Source organism: Hyperolius riggenbachi, chromosome 1 (assembly GCF_040937935.1).
Source record: "Hyperolius riggenbachi isolate aHypRig1 chromosome 1, aHypRig1.pri, whole genome shotgun sequence".
In the NCBI taxonomy this organism is placed as follows: domain Eukaryota; kingdom Metazoa; phylum Chordata; class Amphibia; order Anura; family Hyperoliidae; genus Hyperolius; species Hyperolius riggenbachi.
In genome coordinates this window covers 621922430-621939195 of record NC_090646.1, presented here as the reverse complement: position 1 = coordinate 621939195, position 16766 = coordinate 621922430, and the positions used below count along the sequence as shown (strand labels likewise).

At 43.1% G+C, this 16766-nt stretch overlaps 1 protein-coding gene across 1 annotated transcript in view; it reads left to right on the top strand.

The window, feature by feature from the left end:
• C6 (complement C6) overlaps positions 1–16766 on the top strand; it is a 141121-nt gene that overhangs the window by 108603 nt on the left and 15752 nt on the right. The window contains exons 14-16 of the mRNA XM_068250916.1: positions 1085–1217; positions 13961–14152; positions 15944–16034. Of these exons, the coding sequence (XP_068107017.1) occupies positions 1085–1217; positions 13961–14152; positions 15944–16034 (416 nt within the window). The remainder of the gene's footprint in view (positions 1–1084; positions 1218–13960; positions 14153–15943; positions 16035–16766) is intronic.

Genomic DNA, 16766 nt, shown 5'->3' with positions numbered 1-16766 from the left:
TGAAGTGGTTAAAAATACTCTGTAACAACATTTTCAGCCTTATTTCTTCTATCCTATAAGTTCCTATACCTGTTCTAATGTGGTCTGTCTAACTGCAGCCTTTTCTAGTTGCCCTGTCTCTGTAATATATCTAATTTTCTTTTCTTTGACAAGCTTTGTGGACCCAGAGTGGAATGCACTACCTCTGATGGGATAGGGAGAAGTTATGCACACCCCCTCCACGCCCCCTGCAGGCTCTGTGTGTGTTCTTTGTTTCTCCCTCACAGACAGGTCTCTGCTCTCAGTTTCAGCCTTTCTGAGGGGGGGAGGGAGCTGCCCATGCTGAGAAACCCTGACGGGAGTGCAGATAATTCACTATGTAATAAAAACTTGTAGTATACTGTTGTGATTATATATATATATATATATATATATATATATATATATACATACACATACACAAACATCACTTCCTGGTTAGCAGCCATGTTTTTTGTTTGTAAACACTGCCTAAAACTGGCGATTAAAAGCCAGGGGAGCTGCGGAAATGGCAAAGAGGGATCCAGGAGATCACAGTGACTCGATTGATATGTTTTTTATTGTACAAATCGGACAGTACAGATTCTCTTTATAAACAATGTGGTCTGTGACTGTGTTTTAGATTTTGGCCCTTTATGTGATTGAGTTTGACGCCCCTAAAGCTACATACACGCTTAGATGACACTCCACTGAGGCATCCGTTAAGGACTGTCTTGGACAAGAATCTACTATACCTAGATCTTTAGAAACTGTGATGCCCACACGCATTGTTCCCTTTCTGACCCTGCCTCCATTGTCTGCCACCGCCCTCCCTTCTCCATCATACAGAATGTGGAAGGAGCCAGGAGAGAAGATCGACCTATTGTAGAACTCTAAAAATGGAGTTAGACAGAAAAGGAGCACTGGTAGGGGGCTGTTGCTGCAGAATCACATCTGATATTGGCTGCACCAAAGTATCAAAACTTTGCATGTTAAGCAAAAATACAGAAAACGATATTTATTTTACTGAACGCTACAAGGTGGTATGTGTCTCTTTACAAAGTAATGATTCTCCTTCTTCTCGCAGAACGAAAAGAGGTGGTATGGAGTAGCTGAGGAAGTTGAAATAATTTGCTTCTCTGGCTATGAACTTTCTGGGTATCAGTTCCTGAGATGTCTCCCAGATGGAACTTGGAAGAGGGAGGAAGTCAAGTGTATCCGTAAGTGTCCTCATCCTCATCTGAATTTACTGCATTCATTTATATGGAAATTCAACCCAAGGTAGAAGAAGGCTGTTTATATGCTTTTATGGCTATTTTCATCATTATTACAACAAAGACTGACAGTTCACAGCTAAGCAGAAAGATCTGGCCGATAGAATAGAGTGAGAGGATGATTATAGGATCAGTGATAGATTCTAAACATGAGATACTGGAGACACATGGATTTGTTATAATGGAATGCCAGCTTTATAAGACAAAAAATAATCACCTCCAGGTTACATATGTATTATACAAGCCCATGAATCTATTTTGTTACAAATATTTTATTCATGTTTTATTAGGCTATTGAAATAAACTGCATGGTCCAGATTATGTTGACAACTCTTCTAATAAATAGATTTGAATCTTTAGTCATCATCTGCCAGGCCAGCCTCAATACTAGGAGAACAATACCTGCATATATGGTGCCAACAGTAAAGTTTGGTGGTGGAGGAATAATGGAGATTCAGCTACCTTTCATGGTTAGACTTAAACGAAATCTTAAGAGCAATTTAACTTATCTGGGGCTTCTTGCAGCCCACTGGAGTCATCCTGTTCACGTGCCGTCCTTCTGCATCCGTCCAGCAAGCAGCAGTGACCAACACAATGCTGGCTTTCCATGCGCCTCCTCACCATGTCCCTTTTGCCGGCATTCTGTGCATGCACAGTATGAGAAAATTGCTACTGTGCATGCACAGAACACTCCCGGCACTGGGAGCGCAATCAGGTTGCATGTGGCTTGGGGGCTACATGCACAGTAGCCCCCGCCTGACCACTACCGCCCAGCTTTGCGGGGGTCGCCGCTGCTTGCCAGATGGTTGTGGAAGGATGGTACTAGCACAGGATGACTTCATGGGGCTGCAAGATGCCCCAGGTAAGTTAAACTTTTTTGGGGGGCTTAAATAACCCTTTAAGTTTGGTATTAATGGTAGAGTGTTTTGGGATGGTGCAGGCAGTAGGAGCCATCTCGGTTGAGAATCTAGCATTAGTATAGGTGTCCCCTGAGGTCAAGGTCATCTTAATGATTTTGCACTCTAGCTCTTTAGGTGACAATTGGTGGCCGAGTCCATTGTTCTTTTCTTTACTTTGCCAGTAGAAGCCATTCCATCGTGTGCTGCACCATTGTTGCTCCTTCTCCTCCCCACCATAGAAATCAATTGAAAGCAGGAGAAGCACCCATGTATAGCGGGCTTGTGTGCCCAAGTCATCAGTCTCCACACCACCCGAAACATAAGCCTATTTTCAATGCAGGACAGGCACCACCGAGGGAAAAATAGAAACGTTTTTTATTGATGTTTATATAAGGGCAGCAGAGGCAGTTCTCCGATCAGAGCAGTTTCTCAGCTTGAAAAAGAGCAGAGCGCTCAAAACAGTGGGCTGTTACTATGTCACTGTTCAGATTTACATCACATGAGCCTATAGGCACAGATGTTCTGGCACCCTAGACTTCACCTTCCATGAACCCACAAACCCCCACCGAACCGCACCGCAAATATGCTGGCTGGCTGGCCCAGGTGTCACTTCTCCTTACTTCCCATGCACAGCGTAGTCAAAAAGTTAGTCGGTAGTGTCAGATGCCCCTTAGCATTAGGTAGCCAGAGAGGTACCCTCCGTATTAAATAGCTAAAGGTCCCCTCATGTATTAGGTAGCTAGAGTTGCCCCCGGCTGAAGAGAGATCTCATAAGTAGAATGCCAAAAGTCAGGTGAGTAACTTCTCATTTACGCTCCACTTGGGTCTCTGCATAGGGGGAGAGGATGGCAGGCACTCAGGGAAGTGAGCCGCCTCTTCACCAGGCACTTATAGGCACAAGCCTACAGTGCCTTATGGAAATTTTAGCCCTGCCTGCAGGAGCAAGTTCAATCCTGATGGGCAACATAAATTTGGCCCAAATTGTGCAACAACCTTCAGACATCATAATTGTAATACTATAGCTTATATTGACATTCTATAGAACTGTGTGCTTTCGTGTACTGTAGACTTTTCAGTTTCAGCATGACAATGCAATGGAACCTTGGTTTGCTAGCATAATTTGTTCCAGAAACATGCTTGTAATCCAAAGTACTCTTAAATCAAAGAGACTCTGTAACTTCAAAAAGATCCCCTGGGGGGTACTCACCTCGGGTGGGGGAAGCCTCCGGATCCTAATGAGGCTTCCCACGCCGTCCTCCGTCCCACGGAGGTCTCGCTGCAGCCCTCTGAACAGCCGGCGACAGGCCCGACTGTAATTTCAATATTTACCTTTGCTGGCTCCAGCGGGGGCGCTGTGGCTGCTTTCGGCTCGGAAATAGACGGAAATACCCGATCTCTGTCGGGTCCGCTCTACTGCGCAGGCGCCGGAGACTTGCGCCTGCGCAGTTCACCGGACCCGACGGCGATCGGGTATTTCCGCCTACTTCGGAGCCGACAGCCGTCAGAGCGCCTGCGCAGGAGCCAGGAAGGTAAATATTACGTCACGGCTGTACGGAGGGCTGCCGCGAGACCCCCAAGGGACGGAGGACGGCGTGGGAAGCCTCATTAGGATCCTGAGGCTTCCCCCACCCGAGGTGAGTACCCCCCAGGGGACGTTTTGCCGTTACAGTTCCTCTTTAACCACTTGCCAACCGCACGCTTATACCGTGCGTCGGCAAAGTGGCAGCTGCAGGACCAGCGACGCAGTACTGCGTCGCCAGCTGCAGGCTAATTAATCAGGAAGCAGCCGCTCGCGCGAGCGGCTGCTTCCTGTCAATTCACGATGGGGGGCTCCGTGAATAGCCTGCGGGCCGCCGATGGCGGCTCGCAGGCTAAATGTAAACACAAGCGGAAATAATCCGCTTTGCTTACATTTGTACGGCGCTGGAGAGGGAGGGGGGGAATTTCGCCGCGGAGGGTGGCTTTGAGGTGCCCCCCCCCCCGCAACACCCAGCAGGCAGAAGAGATCAGACCCCCCCCAGCACATCATCCCCATAGGGGGGAAAAAAGAGGGGCAATCTGATCTCTCTGCCTGCTACCTGATCTGTGCTGGGGGCTGCAGAGCCCACCCAGCACAGATCAGTAAAAACAGCGCTGGTCCTTAAGGGGGGGTAAAGGGTGGGTCATCAAGTGGTTAAATCAAAGTAAATTTTCTCATAAGAATGAATGGAAGCTCAAATGATTCGTTCCACAATCCAAAAACATTTACAGAAAAATAGTTAATACAAAGTGCTGTACTGTATAAAGTAATAATGCATACAGTAAATTAAATTAACCTGCATTTTACTTTTGAAAAGAATTGTGACTGTTGGAGACGATAGGATGGGGGTTGTTGCGTAGGAAGACTTTCACTATAACTAATACTGCTAAATCATTGCTAGTTGTTGGCTACCCCCAATCTTTTTCTTTTTGAGCATCTTTAACAAAGAACTCAGTAATACCCAGATAGCTCATGATGACCCAAAACTTCTAGGAAAGGGACAAAAAAGGACAAAAATCCCTCTATTAAAAAGCACTGCTAAATGTAATTTTTCTTTCTTAAAACGGGATTGTCAGCCACAAAATCAAATTCCATTTACCCGCTGCTCTGTGTTTATTAGGTAGTCTCCAACTTGACCCTGCATTGCAAGCATTCCAATATAATCATAAATGTTTCTGTTGTAATGAATCTTATCTCAGTCAGCCTGGCTCTATTCTGGTACATTGCTGATGAGAAGGAAACTTGTTATCTCCCCTCCCACATTCCTGCTCCTCACTGATTGGCTGAGGGTAGTTCAGTGTGACACAAGGCTGAGGCTGAGAAGCTAAATACACCTCACCCCTCTGCAGAAGCTGCTGAGAGACAAACTATGCTGTGCTCACATGTGTTTACAAAGCAAGCTAGATATGACAGTGCAGTTTCTAGGAGAGAAAAAAGTAAGGGAGGAAATTACATCAGGTTTGGCTTCAATCATAATGGAAAATGGCAGTAACATGTTCTCTTTATTTACTGTGCAAGATTCACTGCAATCAAAATGTGGACAGTACAATACATATGTTATGTAAGAAAAACAAGTATTTATCTACCTATATATGTGTTTTTTCCTGGGATAGTTTGGCTGTCCCTGCTGCTTTAAAACAAAAAACGTATCAAATGACTTTTTCCTCCTTTTGAGGATTTTATGGAAATGTGACATTATTTTGTCCCTGATTAAGTACAATCCTGCAGCATCAAAAAAGGGGAGAACCATGGGCTCCACTGTGATGTCATCTGTGCTGCGCATACTGCGCTTGTCTATCGAGATGCTGCATCCTTATCAAGTCAAAATTTCGTACAAATTTTTAATTGCCTTGCAGAGGGCTTTCAAGTTACTCTCAATCCAAGATGTTACTGTTTTCCTGTGCACAAAGCACACAGCAGTAAAGTTAGTAACTAATAATAACGTTGCATATTAATAAAAGGGCAAATAATGCCTATTTCCTCTCCAGCTAGGGAGCACAGAATAAGCAAAGCTTTGGAGAAATCCTGCTAATTTTTCGCTGCATAGGGTGATCTAGTGTTAACATTCAGCAATGAATAAGAGGAGAGTACTCCCCAAGGGCAGGACCGCCCACTCACCATCCTGATTGGCTAGCCACTCATTTCCCTTCCATTGGTTAATGATAATCACATGATGTTAGTTAAAGAGGCAGAAATGGATTAAGGTGAAATGCGGCCCTAGACAAGATAGCAGTTTTTGCCCACCACTGATGATCGCTTGAACTTTTTTTAGTAAGATTTGGTGGGAGCTGGTATCCACTAGGCCCCTAAAATCTCTTCTAGCCCTAGGCAACTGCCTAGGTGTGCCTTCTGGATGATCCGGCTCTGGAAAGAGGGATGTAGTTCACTGGGTATCATGTTTTGCAATGGAAACATTCTTTCCTGATTCAGGTGAAATTTCTGCAATTTTCAAGTTCTTCGCTTTAATAATACTGTAGATCTAATAGAAGTGATGCTGTCACCTGATTCAAGCAAAAACAGCCAGATCAGGTGACCCTCATCTCACATCTATGGCCAGCTTGAGGCGACTTTCTCACACTGGTGCGCTTTCAATGCGTCGCGTTACCCATTTTTAACGCAGGGTGATGCTAAAGCAATGAAAGTCTATAGGACATTCCGTACTGGATGCGATGCGCTGGAAACATCCGTTCTGATGCTAGGTCATCAGCCCGAAAGGTCATCAGTGGCAAAGCATCTGCGGTAACACACATTGACCAGAAGTCATGTAAGTCAATAGTGCCACAGACATTTTAAACTTCTTTGCATTAGCGTTGCGGTGCACATGCCCGGACGCCAATGTAATCTGGCTCAGTTGTCATATACAAATATGCTAAATCCAGACCAGCAAAATATGTTTATTGGAGAAGATATTAATTTTACTATTGAATTTGTTAGTCTGGCAATACAGCTGACGATGCCATTTTAACCTATTTTGGTTCCTGGACGTAGAAACTACGTCCAGGAACCATGCGCGCTACCGCGCGCTCCCGCGGCCGATCGCGCGCGTGCACGCGCGCTCCCAGCCACAGATTCGGTAGCCAGGCAATCAGTGAATCGGGATACGGAGCCCGATCACTGATTCCTCTGCCCCGCTGAAAAAGCGACAGCTTCTCTCGGAAGCTGCGCCTTTTCTGGCTGTTCCCTCCCCGATGCGTCACTCTAAGCGTGTGTTACGCTTAGAGTGACGTCATGTAAAGAAACTCATGGATGCCATCTTGTGGCCAAAAAGTAATACTACAACTGAAAATAAAAAAAAATGAAAATCAACACACATTTACATTACAAACCTATTGTTTACCTCCCACCCTCCCAAAACTACCCAAATAAAATGTTTACTATAAAAAAAAAACATGTAAATATTTACCTAAGGGTCTAAACTTTTTAAATATCAATGTAAAGATGAAATATTTCTATATTTTTTTTATTTTAAACTTGTAAATAGTGATAGATGCAAAACGGAATAAAATATTGTCGCCATACATTGTGATAGGGACATAATTTTACCGGTGTAATAACCGGGACATATGGGCAAATACAATACGTGAGTTTTAATTATGGAGGCATGTATTATTTTAAAACTATAATGGCTGAAAACTGAGAAATAATGCATTTTTCCATTTTTTTCTTATTCTTCCTGTTAAAATGCATTTAGTGTAAAGTGGCTCTTAGCAAAATGTACCCCCCAAAGAAAGCCTAATTGGTGGCGGAAAAAACAAGATATAGATCAGTTCATTGTGATAAGTAGTGATAAAGTTATAGGCTAATGAATGGGAGGTGAACATTTCTCACGTGAAAACGACGGAACCTGAATGGGTTAATGAATGAAAGATTGCATTACTTTTAATTTTAATTATAGATTTTTTTCCCGGAGATATATAAGAACAACAAACGGAGATCGCTAATCATCTGCCATAATTTTCCTGCAAGGGGGGATGTCAGAATTCTAGCGGTTTATTTATGCAGGAAAAGCTGTCATATGCGTATGTTTTAAGTTTTAATGTTCTATGCAAACTTTTATTGTAAACTGTAAAGTTAGAGTACTTTTTTAAAATTGCTCTGAGACATCTCAGCATATTCCAGGCTGTGAATCTTATAATATTATTTTAGTTACAGAAGCTAAAACATTTTTGTTTATGTTAGAAGCATCTTTCAAATGTCAAGGTTGTAGATAAGTGTAATGTGTGAAGACTGGAAAGAAACACGTTTAAAAGTCACATTACTGCAGCAATCATATATGTATATATGCTCAGTTATTACATATAAATATTAATAATCAATACAGTCTTTCTAAAGAAAGAAATCATTATTGTTAAACCTATAATTACATATAAAATAATTTAATACTTTGAATTACATTTTAAAAGCTGGATTTTGCCAGTGATAGATGAGACAGTAAAACTTTCACAAGATTGTTTTAGTTCTAGGCGATTGTTTATACATTCTTCTTGCTTGAAGGACGTCTCAGCTAGCTGAACACTGATAATACATGCTATGTTTTGAGAAAATTCATCAACTATATAAAACAATAAGGGGGTTTCCCAATTGTTTAAAAAAAATGAAATAGTGACATCTGTCGGTGGAATTATTACATTTATTTATTCATAAAGAAAGGCAAATATATAGAACATGATTTTATATTATTACATTTTAATGTGCAATTATGTCTTATATGATTGTTTTATGAAGAATTATATAATAAGCTTTATATTTAAATAAGTATATTAGAAGCCCTGTATGTTTCAATAAACCTTAAATTGCTGTAGACTTATTACAGTGTCAACCTGACCAATCTTATGTCTGGGAAAGGACAGACACATTCCAAACTAATTAGCAGACGGACACATTATCAGAAATGCGTCATGAATGACATTGTTTAATGTTTGAAAGTCCCAATGTCTGGGGCAAATAAGTCAACCAGCAGACAAGATGGCTGGTGACGTCCATTTTTAATTAACTGCGTCAGAAATGACCTAATCAAAATGTGTAAACATTGCAAACCTACGTAGATTCTCACAGTTAAGATAATTAAGGTATTTAAAACAAAAAAATGTTATGGGTATTTTAAATGTCAAAGATAGTGAGCTACGCACGGAAATTTTAGCCAATCAGAACCTGGGATTTAGGGAAAGTCCAGATTAGGCAGCCATATTGCATCCAATCACTATAAAAGTAGGAGCTGAAAGCTCATAGTTTGCACAAGCCTACCAATCTCCTGAGAAGACACACGAGACAGAAGCTACCTTCCCACACGTGGTTCTAGATGCTGAAGAGATGAAAGAGAAGGGGTAATATGCTTAATATTCTGGTGATTTACTTTATTAATTTTTCAGCATTAAGTTCTGTTAAGATGTTATCAAGAAGTTTTTTTAGAAGCAATTTTTTTATGCAATTTCTTTAAGAAGATTACTACAAGTTTTACACAGCTACTAGATACACAGCTATTGATACAGATGAGACTACTTTTGATCTTATTCTACATAACACAACTGTTATATTCTTTTTTGAATGTGCTTAGAAGATTGATGATTGCTTGGCTATAAAAGCCTTGATGAGATGGAATACTGTTAGAAAGAAACACTACTTGGAACTGTTTATATTGTGTATATATGCTGTATATAAAATCATATACTGAGTGCTCTGTTTCATTTCAAGGTATACCGTCAATCTATAATTACTGTTATAGAGGGTATATGATAGCAATGCTTTAAGTCCCTATTTATTGTCCAGCGCTGCGTAATATGTTGGCGCTTTATAAATACAACAAATAAATAAATAAAGGCTGGTCCTTTACTGAGTCAGCAATCATGAAAAAGGCCAGAACCGCTCAGGTTTTTGACACAGTGATGGAAAAAAATGTAGAGTTGAAGAAAAAAAGGTCAGCACCAGATGTGACAGCCGGCAGCTTTACACTTAATCCTCCCAACCTGGATGTGCTTCAGCAGTAGTTTCATCAAATTGGAAGTAGATTGAAGACGCAGCACCAACTCCATGCAGTTAGGTTTATTGGATTAAGACAAAGGGCATACAGGCATGGGGGGTACAGACATCGGCCTTACAGCCGTTTCGCGGCACTCCCGCTTCCTCAGAGACCAAAAGATGTCACAATGTCCTTACAGTTTAGACCACTTATATACAATAAGCATTTGGCACTTACCGCTCCCCACCATTGCTGAGGACGCCCATCGGCCCGCCGAAGACGCGCATCCGTTCGTTTCCGGGAGTAGTCCCGCCCCTTCCGGGGTCACTAACCTCTTAGCCTTCAGCGCCAGGGACGTAGTTACGTCATGCGCTAACTGCAGCCTGGAGGTGTGGAGCGTCCTGTTGCCAGGGCAACCCAATACCAGCGAAGGAAGGCCTCCAGGGCGTCATCAGTTTCCCTGGAAACCACACGCTTTTCCAGCGGCATCACGTCGCTCTAAGTATCCGACGATTGTGGCCCCAGGGTACCCTCTTTCAATTTCTCGAGGGATGGCAACTGTCCTATAGCATGGTGGGGAAGCAGCATCTGTAGCAAGAAGAGAAGAAGAAGAGAAAAAAAGTACAAATATTAAAATCAGTACAACCAATATAAAAGCATAATTTAAGATTCCCAGAGCGGGAAGCGGATGATCCTAAATTTATAAATTATTTTTATTTTTATTTATATTTTTACCATCTAGTATATTTACAACATCTCAGTACGCGTCTAAGAGCCAGTGCAGCTCGTTTCTCTCATTTAGCCCTGCTGCAAAACAAGCTTCTGTAACAGAGATCAATCTTGCCTCTTCTCTTTTTAAATTCAATTTTCTATCACAGGGGGGGCCCTGTGTGGAATAGGGACAGATTGTAAGCAGGTAAATGTCATGCCAGTCGTATCGCCTCCATGCTGCTCTCTCATGTGGGCTCTTAGACGCGTACTGAGATGTTGTAAATACACTAGATGGTAAAAATAAAAATAAAAATAATTTATAAATTTAGGATCATCCGCTTCCCGCTCTGGGAATCTTAAATTATGCTTTTATATTGGTTGTACTGATTTTAATATTTGTACTTTTTTTCTCTTCTTCTTCTCTTCTTGCTACAGATGCTGCTTCCCCACCATGCTATAGCTTAGAGCGACGTGATGCCGCTGGAAAAGCGTGTGGTTTCCAGGGAAACTGATGACGCCCTGGAGGCCTTCCTTCGCCGGTATTGGGTTGCCTTGGTAACAGGACGCTCCACACCTCCAGGCTGCAGTTAGCGCATGACGTAACTACGTCCCTGGCGCTGAGTGGCTAAGAGGTTAGTGACCCCGGAAGGGGCGGGACTACTCCCAGAAACGAACGGATGCGCGTCTTCGGCGGGCCGATGGGCGTCCTCAGCAATGGTGGGGAGCGGTAAGTGCCAAATGCTTATTGTATATAAGTGGTCTAAACTGTAAGGACATTGTGACATCTTTTGGTCTCTGAGGGAGCGGGAGTGCCGCGAAACGGCTGTAAGGCCGATGTCTGTACCCCCCATGCCTGTATGCCCTTTGTCTTAATCCAATAAACCTAACTGCATGGAGTTGGTGCTGCATCTTCAATCTACTTCCAATTTGATGATGGAAAAAAATGCTTGCAATACCTATTTCCACCACAGGAAGTGAGCAGTAGAGAGCCTCACTTTATTTTACTGGCAGAAATCACATTAAAGTGGTATCGTCACCATAAAAATCTAATTTCAACAGCTACTGGTCTGAGTGTATTAACCTGCCTGGCGTTCTATTAAGATCGCCAGGCAGGCTGCGGGAGGGTTTTTTTTTAATAAAAAAAAAACTATTTCATGCAGCCAACTGAAAGTTGGCTGCATGAAAGCCCACTAGAGGGCGCTCCGGAGGCGTTCTTCCGATCGCCTCCGGCGCCCAGAATAAACAAGGAAGGCCGCAATGAGCGGCCTTCCTTGTTTTGCTTACATCGTCGCCATAGCGACGAGCGGAGTGACGTCATCGACGTCAGCCGACGTCCTGACGTCAGCCGCCTCCGATCCAGCCCTTAGCGCTGGCCGGAACTTTTTGTTCCGGCTACGCTGGGCTCAGGCGGCTGGGGGGACCCTCTTTCGCCGCTGCTCGCGGCGGATCGCCGCAGAGCGGCGGCGATCAGGCAGCACACGCGGCTGGCAAAGTGCCGGCTGCGTGTGCTGCTTTTTATTTGAGCCAAATCGGCCCAGCAGGGCCTGAGCGGCAGGCTCCGGCGGTACTGGACGAGCTGAGCTCGTCCAGACCGCCCAGCAGGTTAAGTGATAAAGATGCTAATCCTGCATTCAAAACTTTCAAAACTTTTTCTGCTGTTATGATTTGGAGTTATCACATACTTAAGGAGCACTGGCCCTTTAGTAGTCGGTGCCAAAGAATTGCATGCTAGTGGTTATATTTATCTATAATGTATTCCTCCTCTTTCCTTTATTTCCCTGCCAGCTGCTTATCTGAAACCTAATCCTCTACTCACTTGTGTTTACAAGCAAGGCTGAGGCGACTCAGCGATTGGAGGAGACAAGAAAAACAGTAAAGGGCAGAAATGACATCACAAGTTAGCCTTAACTGTGGGCAAAATACATGGCCCCCACCCCTAACAGAATTCTCGTCATTTACTATATAACATTCACTGAAATCAAAACGTGGACAGTATAATACATGTGTTATGTAAGTAGATCAAGTATTTATCTACTTATATATGTGTTTTTTTCCCTGGCATAGTATGGCTGATCCTACTGCTTTAAAGAGACACTGAAGCGAGACTAAATCTCGCTTCAGCTCTCATATATAGCAGGGGCATGTGTGCCCCTGCTAAAACGCCGCTATCCCGCGGCTGAACGAGGGTCCCTGACCCCCCAACCCACCCCCCGCAAACCTTGGTCATCTTCTTGGTCGCAGATTAGCCCTTCCTAGAGGCAGGGCTAACGGCTGCAGCCCTGCCTCCAGTCGTGTCTATCAGACGCGCATCGCCGCCTCTCCCCCGCCCCTCTCAGTGAAGGAAGACTGAGAGGGGCGGGGGAGAGGCGGAGATACGCGCTGACAGACGTGCGTGGGGCAGGGCTGCGGCGGTTAGCCCTGCCCCAATGCGGAAGCGCTCCCCCGCATTACGGAGGGGATTTGGGGGGACAGGGACCCCTATTAAGCCGCGGGATAGCGGCGTTTTAGCAGGGGCACACATGCCCCTGCTAGCTATGAGGTCTGAAGCGAGATCTATTCTCGCTTCAGACTCTCTTTAAAGAGAAATTGTAACCAAGAATTGAACTTAATCCCAGTCAGTAGCTGATACCCTTTATCCCATGAGAAATCTTTACCATTTCACAAACAGGGGGCTCTGTGTGGCTGATATTGTGGTGAAACTCCTCCCAAAGTGCGATGTCAGGACCATGGTTCTGACATCACACTGTGGGAGCCTTGTTGCATTGTGGGAAATAACAGCTGTTTACAGCTGTTTCCAACTGCCGAAAAAGCCAGCAGCATCTCCTTCCACTGTCATCACCTGCCAGCAGTAAAAATGTCACCATGTGATAAATGTCAGAATGTAAATCAGGGAAAGGAAAGATTTTACAATGGGCAAACACTGACTGCTTCATTTTTACAATAATTATGTATGAATTATTTACTTTTTTATTACATTATTTTCACTGGAGTTCCTCTTTAAAGTGTAACTGTTGGGCATAAAATAAAAAATCAATTCTTTATTTTTATCTGGTAAACAAGTAATAAGGATGCTAATCAGTCAATCCAAAAGTTAAAATCACTATTACTTTTCTTGCTGATAAATGATCATTCCCCAGTTTACCTGACTCTTATTTGGTACATTGCCGCACAAAGGAAGTTGCAAGACATGCTGGGTTGTCCTTTTTTGCTTCTGTACATTAGTTTAGTCTGAGGGGAAATAAAGAAGCAAAAAAAAAAAAAAACCCAGCATGCCCTGCAACTTCCTTTTTGCGGCAGATGTACCAAATAAGAGTCAGGTAAACTGGGGAATGATTATTTATAAACAAGAAAAGTAATAGAGATTTTAACTTTTGGATTGCCTGGTTAGCATGCTTATTACTTGTTTACCAGATACAAATAAAATATTGATTTTTTATTTTATGCCCGACAGTTACACTTTAACGCTTATTAACGCAGGTATGCTTGTTTTTTGCAGTACGATCCGGTCATACTGCTATGAATCGCTGGTAGTCGATGTAAAACCAGCCTTATTCATCTGTGTTTTGTTTTGTCCTCATTAGAAATCTGTCATTTTGTCTTTCAGGAGCATCATGTCCCAGGCCAGCCACCATGCAGGATGTGTTAATATCTCGATTTAAGTCCGAGTATAAAGCTGGTGATGTCATTCAGTTCAGTTGTCCATCTGGCTTTTCTCTCACGGGTGAAAGCCGCTATTCATGCGGATACAATTATGAGTGGAATCCTCCTGTTACGAGGGAGCTCAGCTGTGAGAAAGGTAATCAGTTCATCAGTAAGCCTACAGTTCTAAAATGTGACTGTCCTAGTTTATCTGTGCTTAAAGAGAAACTCCAACCTAGAATTGAACTTTATCCCAATCAGTAGCTGATACCCCCTTTTACATGAGAAATATAATGATTTTCACAAACAGACCATCAGGGGGCGCTGTATGACTGATTTTGTGCTGAAACCCCTCCCACAAGAAGCTCTGAGTACCGTGGTACTCTGGGCAAACTGCCACAATGTAACAATGTTCACAGACAGGAATTAGCTGTTTACAGCTGTCTCTAACAGCCAAAAAAAGCTAGGAGCAGCTACATAACCTGCCCACAGTAACAATGTCACCATGTAATACATGTCAGAATGTGAATCTGGGAGAGGAAAGATTTTACAATGAGCAAACACTGACTAAATCATTTATACATAATTATGGTAAAAAATGAAGCACTTTTTTTACTACATTATTTTCACTGGAGTACCTCTTTAAAGAGGCTCTGAAACGACACTTAGTAGAAGTTACTACCATATTCAGGATACCCAATATTACATTAATTTTTCTGTTTTCAGCATACGAAACACTTCCTGTATCTAAACTATCTATATATTGCTGTATGTTGGTATGTAACCACTCCCTACCGGTGATGTTTAGCCAAGGCTATGATGTCACACAGCCTACTTCACCCAGTGCACTCTGAGAGAAAAGGTGTTGTTTCTGCTCACTTCAAATGACAAACATTCGACAGTGATGCACCTTGCCAGCAATGGAGATGTTGCCACCTGTACTAAATTTAAAAATGTAATTCAGTGTGAGGAAAGATATTCCATTTGTACCTTCCATGAACAGCAGCCCTTATCTTTATGTACAGCTCACCTTCTTTGGGTGGCAACAATCCTCTTCCATGTGTTGCTCCCCATCTTCAGCCTTCTCTTCCATAGACAGCAACGCCTCTTCCATGTCTAACCTCTAGCTTTCTGTGGGTGGCAACAATCTTCTTCCATGTGTTCCCGTAGACAGCAATGCCTCTTCCATGTCTAACCTCTCCCTTGGGCAGCTTGCTGCCCTAGACAGGGATGCTCAAATCCGTATTCAGATGAAATCTGGATAGTTGTTATCCGGATTTCATCCTGTTAAATCAAATCACCTGTGCGGGCTGGGCGGGGGGATCAATCTTACCTATTTGACGTCTTCTTAGGTCCGTCCCTCGGCGCCTCCCATGATGCAGTCCACGTGGCGGTCACGTGATTACAAACACTTCCTCCTTCCAGGTTGAAGGAGGAAGTGTTTGTACTCACGTGACGGCGTGGACCGTATCATGGGAAGAGCCGACGGACGGACCTAAGAAAACGTCAGATAGGTAATATTGACCCCCCAGCCCAGCCCGCACAGGTGATTTGATTTAACAGGATGAAATCCGGATAACAACTATCCAGATTTCATCCGAATACGGATTTGAGCATCCCTGGCCCTAGACCCAGGCCTGAGTGGCCTTTTTTTGGTGGGAGGGAAATCACTCAGGTGTTTGTGCTTTGACCGCTTGACAAAAGTCTAAAAGGCAGAAACATTCCATGCCTCCCAACTGTCCCGATTTCACTGGGACTGTACCAGGTTGGGAGGCATTGTCCCATGTCCTGCAGCACCCCTCATGAGGTTCAAAGGATATGTATTGTATATTACAACCAAGGTGCTCTCTAAACATCAGTTACATTGAATGACAGCATGACTTCCTCTTTGAAGATGTTGGTATTGATAAAGTGCCTGCCCTGCTAACAGTTGTTTTGCTTTATTCAGTCCTACCAAAGGTCGATCAAGGCAACTGCAAGCCTGGACAGAAGCAAATTGGCTCAAGCTGTGTTTGCATGAACCCTGAAGAGGATTGTGGGTAATGTATACATACTGTGTAATAAATATTGGTGTTTTCTGCATTGACATTGATTGTATAGTATATATTTACTGGTAATGTGTTTAATCTTTTATTTATGTAAAAATGAAAAACCCCAGGTCAGGCATATGTTTTTAATGCATACGGGTGGCAATGCCCAATTAAGACATTTTTTTCATTACTCGTTAATCTTTTTTCTTCTTACCTGGTGGGCTGGGCTTGTACTGTTTTCTTCCTAGGCCAATGTCAGATGCTGCTTGTTTGTATGTGTATTTGGTCAAAACAACCTTCCCCATCCCATCATCACCCACATGATGTAATAAGGGAGCTCGATGTGAGTGATCATAATGTCAAACAGCAAGTAGTAAGACTAAGGGAATGATTCCAAAAGGGCGACCATGTTTTTCTTCACAGCTCCACCCAGTTCTACTGCAATGTTAGACATAGGCATAAGACCTAATAGACTCCTATTATTATTATTATTATTATTTATTGTATTTATAAAGCGCCAACATATTACGCAGCGCTGGACAATAAATATATACAATGATACAAGGATGACATACATAGGGTTATACACATAGAACAAAGTTATACATACAAATTGTACAAAATACATGATCATGCAATATGGGCTGGTTAGGTAGGCCCAGTAATACAAGTACAGGCTGTCATAGGACAGGAGCACATGATCCTGTAGATTACACTAGGGAGTGGAGGACCCTGCCAGAG